General features: G+C 38.6%; 2 protein-coding genes across 3 annotated transcripts in view; one reads left to right on the top strand and one right to left on the bottom strand.

Moving 5' to 3' along the window:
• tspan3b (tetraspanin 3b) overlaps positions 1-7,025 on the top strand; it is a 7,274-nt gene extending 249 nt beyond the window's left edge. Inside the window, exons 2-7 of the mRNA XM_088992855.1 lie at positions 2,098-2,289; positions 2,371-2,445; positions 2,606-2,707; positions 3,011-3,163; positions 3,871-3,954; positions 4,441-7,025. Coding sequence (XP_088848981.1) covers positions 2,098-2,289; positions 2,371-2,445; positions 2,606-2,707; positions 3,011-3,163; positions 3,871-3,954; positions 4,441-4,533 — 699 coding nt within the window. The 3' untranslated portion in view covers positions 4,534-7,025. The remainder of the gene's footprint in view (positions 1-2,097; positions 2,290-2,370; positions 2,446-2,605; positions 2,708-3,010; positions 3,164-3,870; positions 3,955-4,440) is intronic.
• Positions 7,026-7,270: 245 nt separating this feature from the next.
• pstpip1b (proline-serine-threonine phosphatase interacting protein 1b) lies at positions 7,271-15,472 on the bottom strand. Of its 2 annotated transcripts, none has more exons than XM_088992853.1 (14): positions 15,297-15,472; positions 14,613-14,713; positions 12,912-12,986; positions 12,787-12,821; positions 12,495-12,601; positions 12,340-12,402; positions 11,506-11,589; positions 10,852-10,897; positions 10,659-10,738; positions 10,396-10,494; positions 10,164-10,260; positions 9,262-9,441; positions 9,094-9,179; positions 7,271-8,898 (listed from the first exon to the last, which is right to left on the bottom strand). In XM_088992853.1, exons 1-14 carry the CDS (start codon positions 15,327-15,329, stop codon positions 8,767-8,769), a joined length of 1,218 nt encoding a protein of 405 aa, XP_088848979.1. In that variant the 5' UTR covers positions 15,330-15,472; the 3' UTR covers positions 7,271-8,766. The 2 variants fall into 2 exon arrangements, with proteins under 2 accessions (XP_088848979.1, XP_088848980.1); XM_088992854.1 differs by having other exon boundaries at positions 9,262-9,366.

Here is a 15,472-nt window from a genome sequence, read left to right as displayed (position 1 = left end):
AGATGCACGTTCTCAATCTGGCGTATCGTCAGGAAAATAGTTTGTAATATAAGAGAACATGCACGTAACTACGTGCGGAGCGAGGCATAAAACTGCTCTGAGAGCCGCCATGACGTAACGTGGCAGCTGTTGACCTGCTGTGCTCCTTAAGCTAACAGGTCAGCATCCCATAATATAAACACGCACCATCCCCCTGTACTGACTTGCATCCTGTCCACATGTACAGTGTCAATACTGCTCTGTTTAGGGGTCACGGTTATATTCAATTAACTTTGAGAATTTATTGTTGTAGAGTTTGCAGTGATGCAGTGCACTGCGTTTGTGCGTAAATCGGGCCGCATTGTAGCTGAGGGATAATTACGGTGTGTATTTGTGTGCAAAATATTTTCTATACCATAACTAGAAAAGAATCAAATACAAAACACTAACCAAAGCTGCGTTGCAGTAAGAGTGTAGTGTATTAGTACTTTATATTGTATTCTCACATCAAACATGCGACATCATGAGGTGGTTTCTCCCTCTTTTGTTTCATTTCATTTTGTTTCATCAAGAATCAGCATCGAAGAGAACCCACTATCATTTCAATTATTCCATCTGCAAAAAAAAAACTGAATTTGCATTAAAATGTATTCTAAAATCATTTAAACAGTTTGTCAGGACTCGTGTATTTGCGATTGTTTCATACCAAATAACATATGCAATATCACACTACAGGGAGTCTTGTACTATATATAACCACTCATCGTGTCCTGTGAAACTGTCGTGGGAGTCAGAGCTAACTGTTGGATACTGCAATACAGTACTAAATCATTCATCATGGAAAAAACTACCACCTTCACTGTGTTCACTAATTTGGGACTTGTGGCGTCATCATAACCCATATTGAAGAAACAAAACATGAATAATACAGTAGAAGGCTTGAAATAAGTATTTCTTTGTGGACCGGTTTTGCTCATCAGTGGCCTAAAAATGAGCAGTTTTCCAATTCAAAGGAGCACATTTTCGCAGCTTATTCCCAGAGAAGAATTTAATTTCACTCTTTTGAAATGCAAACTTTTAATCAGAGATGGCTTTGTGAGTTGTTAAATATGTTTTGAATGCTAATTTCTAAAATGTCTTCACTTTTGTTTTTAAACACATGAGGTTTTAAGATACTGTGGATTTTACTATGGATTTCTTATTTTAAGCTTTCTTCTTATGGATTTTGTTAAAGGACAACTGACGTCACTTTTTTGTTTTTTTAACTGTCATCAGAAAAACGTTTTATAGCATCTAAAATATCCAAAACACGCAATATGATATTTTTATTCAAATGCTAAACACCAATAAAAATGACTTAAAGTGTTCAAAATCTGCAAAAAAATGAGCTGCGAATTGGGCATTTTCAGAAATTCCCGCCCCCAGTTTGTGATGTCACACCAAGACATCTTGCATTGCTGGAGAATAAAAACAATGGCTTTAGATTCGGAGAATATGCTTTCTTGTTACACATCCAGTTATCAATATAATTCAAATAGTTCTGAAGAGGAAAGCATCCATGTTTGCAATCAATCAAAGAATTTATTTCGTGCCATTTTAAGGCAACATTGGGGGGAACTGTCTCACCCAAAAAAAGAGGCACAAAATGGCGACCTCATGTGGCCACCTCCGTTTCCACAGGCTGATAAATTCCTTATATGGAGCTTGGACGCCCTCTTCTGGCGGCTTTTGGGTGCAAAACGAGGTTGTCAGACCAACCAAGTACAGCAAAATACATTGACGTGATGGAAGGACTGCTACAATGTGTCTTTTTTTTCGGTCAGGGGCGTTCCTTTTGTGACGTCATGTACGGACTCGTCCCCAACTCAAAAACAAGACTTCCTGAATATTCAGCGCGAGTCTTAAAACGTAAAATATAGCTATATGCGGTGGAATCTTATTAAAATACGCTCAGTAGAAGTCATTTGAAGCCATTTTACAAATTATGGACACAACTTGTCCGGAGACGTCGGTTGTCCTTTAAATGAGCTCTCACTCATAAAGTGTTATTCAAACGTATCTAATGAAATGGCTGTGACAATATACGGACTAAAGATCCATATAAATATTTTTGTGTAGGCGGCAGCAGGCATTTTGTGCTATATTGGCGCCTACGTGTTCATCACCTATGACGACTACGACCACTTCTTTGAGGACATTTACACTCTGATCCCAGCCATCGTCATCATCGCCGTGGGCACGCTTCTCTTCGTCATCGGTCTGATTGGTTGCTGTGCCACCATACGCGAAAGTTCCTGCGGCCTGGCCACTGTGAGTGCGCAGCAGCGTCAGCTTCAGTTGGAAGGACCAACTTCATGATCAATTATTCAATATTTTTTCCCCTTTACTTAGTTTGCTGCCATCTTGCTGCTGGTGTTTGTAACAGAATGTGTGGTGGTGGTGCTGGGTTACATCTACAGAGCAAAAGTAAGCTTCTTGATAATATTTCAAAGCAGTTTCAATTTGCTTTCACAGTCACTGTTATGCATGTCAAATTAAAAAAAAAAAAAACGTTGAAAATCTGCAAATAATCCAAAATACTTCCCAAAAAAAGATGAGATTGTTTGAGAAAGTATGTGTGTTGCAGGTGGAAGATGAGGTGAACCACTCCATCCAGAATGTTTACAATGAGTATAACGGCACCAACACGGACGCTCCCAGTCGCGCAATCGACTATGTGCAGCGCCAGGTGAGGGCTCAGTGACCTAAGGACACTTTACAGTCACAGACAAGCATAGGTACTATAATAAATAAAATATAATCACAAAATAGAATACAATAAATAAAATACAATTATAGATAGAAACAAGACAAAGAGCGACACAGATAATGCAATTTTAAATAGGTGGGTTTTGAGATGGGATTTGAAGGTGGGATGAGAATCGAATGTTGGAAGGAAGTGAGTTCCAGAGTTTGGGACACCCAAGACATGATGTATCCGCCGTTGACTACTCCACAGATATGTGAAAATATTTCTTATTTGTATTTTTAGCTTCACTGCTGCGGTATCCACAATTACTCGGACTGGAGGAATACTCCTTGGTTTAAAGAGTCCAAAAACAACAGCGTCCCTGTCAGCTGCTGCCAACCCAACATCAGCAACTGTACTGGCACCCTTGCCCGACCGGCAGATTTATACCAAGAGGTGCCAATGATTTTTTTTTAAACAAACACACACACACACACACACACACACACACACACACACACACACACACACACACACACACACATACACATATATATATATATATATATATATATATATATATATATATATATATATATATATATATATATATATATATATATATATATATATATATTACTTATTCACTGCCATTGACAAATGTATTCAGGAATTGAAAATATGTTTTTACTTGTTTGGGTGCCGATAAAGCGCTGGCCGTGGCCTCTGGCAATGCTTTTTTCTTTTCCACAAGGGGGCAGCATTTTCCTTTTTTCCATGTTCGCGCTTTGTTCCAGCTTCAGGTGTATCTAAAGCGCTATATAAACCAATATGTATGTATTGCATTGTATTTTGGACAGCTGCCCTCATTTCAAGCTCATATAACTCCAGACCCATATAATTTAGGAATTAACGCTTTTTTTTTCTGATGAAAGAAGAGAGTCTAAGGTTTCGAATGCTGCATTGAATGTTTATGTAGTCGTCAAACCCAATATTCTGTGGGTCCTGGAATTCGAGTGACAATGACAAAAACCCTGGCACTGAAGTGGACACATTTTTGCATGTCTGGAAGTGAATGAGTCAAACCAACAATTCTGTTCTTTGAAGTTCTTCACACATACTCGTTTTATGTTATTCTATTATTGTTATTATTTTTCCTTTAGGGTTGTGAAGCTCTGGTTGTGAAGAAGTTAAAGGAGATTATGATGTATGTCATTTGGACTGCGCTCACTTTTGCATCGATACAGGTGAGGATGACTCATTTTTCAAATTTGCATCTCACTCATTCACTGCCTCTCCCGAATTTATTCTGGAATTTGAAAAGCATGACGTGGAGCGCCATTCCCGAATTTGTTCGAGTTTTGTTTTTACTTGGTGGGGGTGCCGATAAAGTGCTGGTCAGACCTCTGGCAATGTTTTTCCCTCCTCGAGGCAGCATTTGCCTTTTGTACAGCCGCCTCCATTTTAAGACCAGATAACTCCAGACACATATAACTTCGGAATTAACTTTTTTTTCTGATGAAAGAAGAGAGTCTCAGGTTTTTTACGCTGCATTGAATGTTTATGTAGTTCAAAAACTCAATATTTTGTGGGTCCTGCAATTTGAGTTAAAATGACAATAACCCTGGCACTGGCGTGGACGCATTTTTGCACATCGTCTGGCAGTGAATGACTTAAAGGTGAAACCTTGGACTGCAAAATTGGATAACCCCGCCTTGTCCGTGTGATCGCAGATGCTCGGCATGCTCTGCGCTTGCGTGGTGCTCTGTCGGCGGAGTCACGACCCGGCGTACGAACTGCTGGTCACCACCAACAGCTACGCTTGAAGGACTCGCGTGGATCGCATTGGAAGGCAAGCATTACCATGTCATGCACCAGTAGTTCTATATTTAAGCTTAGGTATATAAACTCAAGCACACCTTGCACAATCCAATGAAGTAGCAAAACACTGACGACGTGGTCCCAACACGAGGAACCGCCTATTTATTCTTATTATTGACATGCTTTGTGAGCTTTTTTATTTTTATGTTCTTTCCCTGACATGATTTCACAAGTTTGCCGTGTGAATGGCTATTAGCATTAGTTCGTCTTTTCAAAATAAAATATGCTTCATTCAGTCAGAATGACAATATAAACAAATAAAGAAAATAAATAGATGCTGATGTAAAGTGATCGCTGGAAATGTATGAGGATGGGCCAAATGAGTATTGCAAGTATGAATTTAAACACACAAAAATTACTTGATAGATGCACATCGCTCTTGAGTGTAAATCGCACTAGTCAAAAAACAAAACATAGAAAGTCAATACAGAGTACGTCTGTCTCTTTTTCAGGGGAATTTATTTGATAAAAACCAAATCCCAAATGACGCCAAATCTCAATGCGCTCTCCATCTCGGAACTCAAAATGCTCCTAGAACGCTGTTATGACACTCGAGTGAATTTCCAAATGCACGAGCGTACTAGCTAGATATCAAAAGGTTTTTCTTTGTTGGAAAATGTACAGTGATACCTTGGCTTACGAACTTAATTGCTTCCCAGACAGAGTGTGTGTAAGGCGAAAAGTGTGTATCCCAAAAATTAATTTCCCATAGGAAACCATTAAAATGAGAATAATCCGTTCCCAGGTCCCCATAAAACATAATTTTCTACTTTCTAATTTTCTAAGCCTTAAAACTACACAAAATATACCTTATTGTATGTATAATAAATGCACTATTCTATTATAATTAAAGAAATGAACTGTACTGCATAATAAAGTCGTTTTATTGACCTTTGTGATGGTCGTTGATGGCTTGATGGAATGGAGTGGCCGGTTTCATCAGCATCAAACACTTAATGAGAAACTTAACCTTCTTTCACCATCTTGAGGAATGATCCCTTGTTGGTGCTTTCTCTGTGATCATTTTATCTAGTTCCTCATCAATTGTGTTCTGTTTAGCTGTGTTGATATCTTTTTGCATCAAGTGTACAGGTGGCTTGTGCGGGTTGTTTGTGGAGCCTGATTGATGGGATATTTTAACCTTGCAGTCTACACTCTGCCTTTGAACTATCAAAGTTGAAACTCTCTCACTGTCGTCTGCCTGTCTCTTTAATGTTTAAACCACCCCCCTCACTGCTGCGTTCTTGACCAATCACATGGCTTTAACCGAAGATTGGGGGCCGGGAATAGAGGACAAGCTGCCATTTTGTTGTTAGAAGAATCGTCTCTCATTGAGGCAGCGCAGTGTACGAAAAAAGTTCGTATGCCAACGTAAAGTTCTTATGCCCAGGTAAAATTTTCATAAATTTAACATTCGTAAACCGAAAAGTTCGTAAGCCAAGGGGTTCGTAAACCGGGGTATCACTGTACATGATTTCATGGAACAAATGTTAACATTTAAGCCAGCACAGAAGATAAGCAAAATAAAACAAAACACAATCTTAAAATTAGCTAACTACTGCATCCAGTAGCTAGCCAATAAATACGCGGTTAGCGCTATCAGCTAATATCAGTGGTTTGACTCTGCTAACTGGATTTCACCACATCTTCTGACTTCTGATTCAGAAAAGCCCTTTTTTGAGACTTTACTCCTTTGAGAGCAATTTAGAAATATAAGTAAACCCAGTTAACAAAGCGGAGCGACATTAAATGCTATTTTTTTTTCCAACCAAAAAAAGCCCCAGTTTTCATTTTAACCCTAATTTGGAGTTTTTTTTCTCCATTTTTTTCCCAATGAAGTTGAAAAAAAAGGGGTGTTTGAGATGGCCATATTTGGAACGACATCTTCATCCTCTTGTACAAAATCTCACGAAATATGTGTGCGAACTGGCTGTGTGTCGTGACGATTTTCCTTATGTGCTACTTTGTACTGTGATTGGAGCTTTGAAGACATTATGTGGTTGTTTTGATGAAAATCAAACAAAAGCCAATACAGTGTTGTTTTTTTCCCCTCTTAAAAATATAATTTAGCAGCAAAGCCGATACTTTATATTTTCCTTTTTGTTTTCATCCTGTGAGTTTAGTTCAGAATCCGCTTCATTGTTGAAGCACTGAGCCAGTTGGATCCCCAATGTTGTAAGTGGGTGTATCTGTATTAAGCCTCTCTTTGTATTTTCATCTTTTTAGTTTAATCCTCAATATACTCAATCGTAGGAGTGCTGTGTTTTACAATATATATAGTTATTTTTTTGTGTGACAATTTGCGATGTTTTCATTTACACGGCATAATTACGTCAAACCCGAAATATTTTGCTGGAGCTGCAGGAGAAAAAGAGTGACAACAATATTGTATATAGCTTTGAAGAGGAAGCAAATAAAATCGTACATTTCAATTTGACTGCTCCTTTGTTCTTCTTTTTCATTCAAGGTCAACAATGCCACTTACTTTAATGTAGATCATCGTTGTCAAACATACGGCCCGTGGGCCGGAACCGGCCCCCAAGGAGGTTTGATCAGGCCCACAGGATAATTTAAAAGTGGAAAAAATTCACAGATGGCATGGAATTTAAATTTTTAATGAGGTGCAAAGATTGTTCACTAGACTGGTGCTGTTTCGATCAACGAAGAAGAAAACAGCAGCATTTTTTTTTTCAATCACATCTTTTTTTTCTATCCGCGGGGTTTCAACACCCTCATTAGCCAAAATGTCATTATCTACCGGTCGAAATCTAGCGAGAAATAATTGATTTGCAATGTGATGCAGATTTGAAGGGCAAATTTGCCTCCATAGGTCTGGACAATTTTTTTCCGTATCTACTACACGGGTACCCCAAATGAACAGCCGTGGCTGCTAAGGTTTTGTGCATATTTGGAACAACTTACTGTGATGTCACGAGAGGCTGGGAAACATATTCCCCTAAAATGGCTCCACCCAGAGAGAGTTTTGGCCCCATCTGGTAGGCAGCAATCCAAACCCCCCACACCTGTGGCTGATCACGGCTTGATTGGCAAGCAAGGCTTTTAAGGCAGAGAGCCTCTGAGTGTGGTGGCCGGATGCTTGTGAATGCCCCCTGAAACCCTTTATTAAAATCTTTGTTTGAATTCAAACCTGTCGCCCATTGCGCTCCTTGTCCTGCCCCGCTGACAGCTAGCCTCACGTGACATCACGCTACCTTTATGAACACATCTTCTCAGTAATCAATATCAATCAAAGAAAAATGTGTTCAAAGCTCACAAACAAGCACTTACATGACATTGTGAAAGTGTCAGCTATAGTGACACCTGGTATTGATGCACTTGTACAGGCCCAAAAATGCCAAATATCAGGAGCAAAAACAATGGTTTAAAAATTCCTTTCTTTATACATGTCATTTAAAATTAAAGTGCATTACTATATTTTTCGATACCAATTTATTGTTAAAGTTTTGTGCCGTTGTAGAATCATTGGTATCAGTTGCAATGCATATATGTGAATGATAAAAGTAAATTGCACATTTGCTCATGAAACGAAATGTTGTGTAAAAGGAATGCTCATTAAATATCATCCTTTTCCTAATGTTCTTGTGCTTCTTTACACCAAAAACTAATGAAAGACATGATATTTTGGTTATTAATAGCATGTAAGGCACATATGTCAAAGTCAAGGCCCGCGGGCCAAATCCGGCCCACCACATCATTTTTTTCGGCCCGCGAAAGCAAATCAAACTGGTTAAATTCCTTGATGATTGCTAAAATCTGAGCCAAAATTTCATATTTTTGGATGTCAACCACAATAAAAGTCATTATTCTTGACTTCAGATTTGAAAACGAGTTATTCATTAATTTGCTGTGTGCTCTATATGTAATATTTGAAGGGATTTAAACATTCTATTGGGTTCCCCAAATTCCTCTGGTGTAGATGCACAACTACACTTTGTTCATATAAGGCAACAAAAAGCATGTTTCTCAAACCCCCATTACCCTTTAGTGGCCCGTCCAACTCAATGTGAAGTTTTACATCCTTTAAAAATGTTTGAAACAGGTGAATACATAGTTAACTAATAAAATAAGGGTACAGGTATATTAATCCGATTCGATTTACAGTGTACGTGGAGTCGCCCCTTTTGGCATGTGTCTCACTAAATTTTCTTTGAGCATATTCATAGTTTTCCCAGATAGTTCCCAGGCACGATTCCTTCCTGTCTGTTTCTCTCCACGGTCCACCAGCCATCTTCACCGCGCTCTTGGACCTGAACAACGTCACCTCTTTGGACCGTCAGCTCGTCTTCCACCTGAATCGATCATACAATAAGCATTACCGTAGGTATGTTTAATACTATTGTGATTGATATGTGATAACATGGCGGGGCAGACATTAGACATCTATTCGTGCGCCCAACTTTTTTGGTCGTGATGTCAAAAAGCATACTAATGCCGGAATTTTCAGTTGGAAATGAAGGATATGAAATGAATCCTTTCCAGAGCACCTGTGCAATGTAGTTGTAAAGTGCAATATAGGTGTCTTCGTCCACAGCTGGCTGCTGGAGCCCCAGCAGGGATGCATACGACCCATCTGAAGAAGTCACATGAAGCAGAGAAAGAAGTGAGCACTTATCTTTTCATCACACCATAACCGTAAACGACACAGGACTGACCTCCCTCACTAGAGGGCAGCATTGAGGGCCGACTATCAACTTTGGTCTCCGGAGTAGATTCCAAAAGAGAATTTGAGGTCATCCTCATGAGGTCTTCTCCGCCCCCTGTTAAGCATACTCGGTCATTTCCGTCCCTGGACTTGGTCTCCGTCTGGTAATAGTTTTCAAAAACGATGGGCTCTGTGACAAGTAAACAAGAAATTGTTTTGGTGCAGATGGGGGATTAAGAAACATTGAGTACAGTAACTACTACATGAATGGAAGATACAGTAAAGTGTAATCATATTTGATGCCCCTTTTGAAGGGTTTAGAATTATGTCCAAATACAAAAACCGGGACTATCGATATATCCGACCCTGTTTGCATGTAATTTTCTCTGTGCGTGCATAGAAATAGTATCGATATAACCGGGACTATCGATATATCCGATATCGATATAACGAGACTTTACTGTATATATATATATATATATATATGTGTGTGTATATATATATATATATATATATATATATATATATCGTTATATATATATATATATATGTGTATATATGTATATATATATACTATATATATATATATATATATATATATATATACACAGGGTCGGATATATATATCACACATATATATGTGTGTACTCCCTATATATATATATAACGTGACTATATACTATATATATATATATATATATATATATATATATATATATATATATATATATGTATTTCAATTTATGAGGCTTGTGCCCCCAAACATACAAATGATATGCACGCTAAGTTTGTAAGACTTAAATTTCCCCATTGTGGGACGAATAAAGGTTTTCTGATGCTGATTTTCAAATAGGGTGAATGTAAGTGTAAAGTTTTTTTTGTCTCTTGTAATAGTGCATGTTAGGAAATCACCTGGTGGATGCCAGCCTGTCCTTTTCATCTCGATAAAACAGTTGTTGTCTGTGGTGATGTCACAGTGCTCCAGGTACTTCCTTACCTCCTCAAAGAACTGAGATGAGACCGTTCATTGGATATCACGGGTTATAATTATGCAATGCTTGCAGAAAAAATAGTGTTGGTCATTAGATTTCTTGCACATGTTATAAAGAGTGGATGGATTTTAATGGTTTCAGGTTATGCCTACCTCATCATCTTTGACACATTGCATGGAGATGTGATTGCAGTGGTCCCACAGGGTACACCTGAGCAAACTGATACGATCGGCTTCCATTTGCTGGAAGACCTACAAAACCACGTCTGCATTTTCAGCAATGGGATTTTGTTCCACTTTTAGCTGATTCACTGCACAATGACTCGCATTTCCCCACACGAGACGAAACGGTGTCGAGAAAGAGGAAGCGGTAGGAACTTCCTGCTTGTGACAGTGCGTAAAACTTGTCAAGTTACCTCGCACGTGCTTCTGTGAGTTTCCTCCCAGTCTTGGCGAATATTTTCCAGTTGGTCGATGTTGGTCAAGTACAATTTCTCTGTGAAAAAGTTTGGAGGTCGTTATACAAAATGCAGAGGATACAGAAAGCTTTTTCCTCAGAAATACTTCAAAATGGCCGTAACTGTTACATTTAAAAGAGCAACATTGTACCTGCTTCACACGCTGCCTGCCTGCATTGCTTGGCCCTGTGGCGTACCTGTCAGACATATTTAACAACAAACAAACATTTATTTTGCATAACCTGGTGCATCTCACAAAAAATAAATGCCATCCAAAAATGAGCCTTCTTTTACCCAAAAAGTAGTTGCCAGCTAATTAAAGGCGACACGTTTACAAACAATCATTAACACCAAGGGACAATTTAGAGCACTGGTGTCAAAGTCAAGGCCCGGGGGCCAAATCTGGCCCGCTACGTCATTTTATTCGGCCCGGGAAAGCAAACCAAGCATGTCAAGTTTCATGATGCTCGCTAAAGTCCGAACTAAAATTTCAAATTGTCCCATGTATACCACAATAACATTCATTATTTTTTACTTCAAATTTGAAAACTAGTTATTCACGAATTTGTTGCCATAGCAACAACACAAGCTAATTTTGAAGCTTTAATGGCCTTGTAACATATTTTATATTATGACGTACCGCATTTATGTTTTTTTTCTGCCATGCTTCCCGCCTGCCCATTGCGCAATGTCATACATTCAAGCAGTGTGATCTTAACACTGACCTCAGGTCGGCATTCGTTAACACATTTACTGCCAATGACGGCAACATACGTCAAATATATCTTTTAAGTTAGCATCGTACCTTTTCACCATTTTTGCCCACAATGGCGGACTTCTCTGATGTGTCGTCAGCCTCCTTGCATTTTGCCTCGTAGTTTTTCTTTGACTGTGGGTTGGAGAGACAATTTGCAGTGTTTTATTTTGACTCATAATACCATGAGCTGCTTTTAATATTGTTCAATCCTATCAAGATTTCTGGGTCAAACAATTCGATGATTCTGCTCCTCTGAGGTTTTATTTGATACGTTTTGACGAAAATTTACAAATTTACATTACATTTACATTATTGTCACACAATCAATATTTTTTTCAATATTAACACAGTAGTACATGAAATCAGTAAAAGAAGGCGCTGAAAAGGGCCGAGTTTTGATTGGCTGGTCACATGATTGGCTAGTCACTAGGATCACTCGCTAGGTGATAAGAGCATACTGGCCAGAGCTAGCACACTATCTGTAGCAAGCTGCATCAGCAAATATATTGTTGTGTTGATTTAATAGCGGGTTTGTCAACCCACAATGGCTGAAGGAGGAGCAGAAATAGATGTGGTTGCAGATTTACTGTTAAAGCCATTTTCAAGACGTACTTTTCAACAATAGATGGACATCATTAAGGTTGGACAGCTCCGAAGCTGGCAAAAATAAATAATATTGCAACTTTATGAGGTTATTATGAATCCACACATTCACAGTAAAAATATTAATTTAATGACAAGTCACAAATAGTATTCTGGCCAATCGCACCCTCTAGTGGACGTGTAGTAATATTACACCACACTCACACTGCTGATTGATTCAGACTTAGCACTACTGAAGGCCCAAGAGTGACATGCATGGCCCGCCACTAATGTCCTTACCTCCATTGTTTTCCTAAATAATGACACCTTCCTCTTCTGCACTTTCTCCATGATGCTTTCGAACTGGAATGGGGGAGAGGGAACATGGTTGATTAGAACTATGGCCTCTCGTGTGGGATATTGACACTCATCTTTCGTAGCAATTGGCCACGTACCTTCTTCCTCTGCTCTTTCTGCCTCTCTCTGAACGCCTCCACCTTTCTCACCTCCTCTTTCATTGCCTCTGACAATTGGATGTGAAAATTTCCCATGTTCTCTATCTCTGCAACCACAAACAACACGCAAGGTACAGTATGTAAAGCACGTGGCTCATTCCATGAGATAATTTCATCCATCGCTGGCATTTGCTATTTATTATCTCAACTGTAGAAAATGTCAGGTCTTTATTTGAAGTAGAAATGTTTATTGTCAGAGATAGAAAAGTATTGTGATAATAGATGAACTTACGTGTTCTTAGTTGTTCAAAAGAGTCTTTTAGAGTGCTGTAAAGGAAAATTGTACGACGAAATAATTCAGTCGTCTTTCATGATATTGTTTTCCTTCACGAGTGGACTAAATGTCGAGCCGATTACCTGATCTCTGCGTGTCCTCCAGCTTTGCGGGCGATGGTCATCAGTTCCCGCCCATATTTCTCCTCTGCTGATGCCCTGTGCATGAAACACGACCAAAGTAAACACTTAATTATTTTGCAACATTTGGAAAGTCACAGAACGATAATCAGTTGTATCCCCCCAAAAATTGCTCCATGATGAATATAATCATGCACATTTTTATATTGATTTAGACATTTGAGGACTCATTTAGGACTAAATTTTTTAAGCAAAGGTGAACGCCGTTGTGAAATTGCAGACGTAAGAGCCAGTCAAAATGTTTTCCATTACAAGAGGTTTTAAAAAAAAGTACCTTTCCAATTATGAAGTGCCAGCCACCACCAAGAAGTATCAATGTAGTATTTGCAGTATCTTGTAAATAGCATCTCCAACTATTTTATTCTGTTTGTACCTTAAAGGAAAAGGTTTATTCTAATTACTTAACGCATTCACTGCCAGACGATGTACAAAAATATGTCCACTCCAGTGCCAGGGTTTTTGTCATTTTCACTCAAATTGCAGGACCCACAGAATATTGAGTGTTCGGACTACATAAACATTAAATACAGCGTTCAAAACCTTATACTCTCTTCTTTCATCAGAAAAAGAGTTAATTCCTAAATTTTATGGGTCTGGAGTTATCTGAGCTTGAATCATGGATAAAAGGCAAATGCTCGTAGAAGGGAAAAACATTGCCAGAGGTCTGACCAGCGCTTTATCGGCACCCCCCGCAAGAAAAACAAAACCTGAACAAATTTGGGAATGGCGCTCCATGTCATGCTTTTCATTTCCCGAATACATTTGGGAATGGCAGTGAATGAGTTAAACTATTATTTTACTGTTTATGTCGAATAAATGATGCCATTATTTTTCCATTTCTAGTGACCTAGTCCATCTCTGTCACGATTTAGAAGGTGGTGGTGGTGCTGGACCACAAAAAAGCAGGCAGGAGCGAGGAAAAGGGCGTATTTGACAAATTGTATCAAATAAAGTCGATAGGAACAAAATCTCAAACAACAAAGTCATCAGAACAAAATGGTCCAAAGTAGCAAACAAAACCATGCGTAAAACATGAAAAGATGAAACAAACCTGATAGGGTGAAACAAACAATGACCCGACACTGAATGATCGTGACGGGAGTCCTTTTAACTGCCACTGTTTCAAATGACCAATAGTGACTTTAATGTGACCTTGAGAGTTTTGAAAGACGCTTATAAATGACATGTATTATTATTATGATGATGATTATTATTATTATTAGTTAGCTAGTTAGCTTTCTATGAGTGGGTTGAGTGAACGCTGGCGTATGTGGCTGCCACTGCTCACCCACAGAAAAACTTATCCTGTGACTGTAAAGTGACCTTGAGAGTTTTGAAAGGCGCTTATAAATGACATGTATTATCATTATTAATACCTGTATAGCTGCATTGTAGCTACATTGCCACCCGTTGGCGGCAAACGTGAAAATCACTCTCCTTTATAAAAGTAGAATATTTCTGTTAAGTACACATGGTATTGCTTCCCCTTCTTTTTGAAACTCATTCAGATGAAGTTTCACATGGTGCATGATTCTGATCTGCACAGTTTGAGGGGCGCTCTAGAAGTTTCATTCCATGTCTATTGCTGTGCATGTTACTGTGTAATGTGCATAATCATGTATTTTCAGGAGATAAAATCCGTACCTCATCTTTAACAGCTCTTCCACATCTTTACACATTTGTCTACCATCTCGAAGGCGTTGCACCAAAGCTTCATAGCCAGCGTGGCAGGTAAAATCGGACCCCTGTGAAAAACGGACAACGCGTGCGGTTGCGTAAATACACCGGCGCAATGATGAGCATTGCTCAACAGCTATTGCCACATGTCTTTAAAGTAATTCTGCACCCACCATTGGTTTAAAAAAAAAGCAGAACTTGTTTTTTCCAGTACCTTGGAGGGAGTGATTATGTTTAACTGCTTAGACTAATAAGATGAATATAAACCAGGGATGGGCAAAGTATATGCTGCAGGCCACAAACAACCTTTTCTATTTTATCCAGACTATCATTATTAAAGGAGAATAAACATTAAATGTTCTTTTTAATAGTTCAATTATATTAATTTTTGTTAATTTCTCACAATACTTGCCAGCACCCATTTTACTACTTTGGAAGCAGACAATTATTCATATGCACCACTTTACTTTTTGTGACATAGTTTCAAAAGACCACTTTTACAACACTCTAAGGAAATCACAATGTCTAATTCCTTGTACATGTCTTATTTTTAGCACAGGTCCATGCACCCCATATACCTGAAGACTACTATCAAACGTTCCATTCGTTTAGTCCAACTTTTCAAGGATGAAACCATAAAATATGACTTACCCAGAAAGCATCTCGAAACATTAAACGTGTCATTTTCTAGTTCCTTAAAAAGTATGTAATATTCTGCCTTCAAGATTTTCTTACAAAACAATTAAAATATTATTGGTTGAAATTGTTGAAAAGTGTAGCCTGAAGTTTGATGATTGAAGGTCACTGGGCTCTTGGTCAAGTTTGAC

The sequence above is a fragment of the Hippocampus bargibanti genome, linkage group LG03 (assembly GCF_051943395.1).
Source record: "Hippocampus bargibanti isolate YZ-2025 linkage group LG03, ASM5194339v1, whole genome shotgun sequence".
In the NCBI taxonomy this organism is placed as follows: Eukaryota; Metazoa; Chordata; class Actinopteri; order Syngnathiformes; family Syngnathidae; genus Hippocampus; species Hippocampus bargibanti.
This window is presented reverse-complemented; position numbering and strand designations above follow the sequence as displayed.

Excerpts from the sequence above, each read along its gene's own strand:
- pstpip1b (XM_088992853.1), bottom strand. The coding sequence starts at position 15,329 with ATGACACGTTTAATGTTTCGAGATGCTTTCTGG. Across the intron at positions 10,739-10,851 it reads GCAGGCAGCGTGTGAAGCAG|AGAAATTGTACTTGACCAAC; the intron begins GTACAATGTTGC and ends ACTTTTTCACAG. Across the intron at positions 9,442-10,163 it reads GACAGGCTGGCATCCACCAG|AGCCCATCGTTTTTGAAAAC; the intron begins GTGATTTCCTAA and ends TACTTGTCACAG.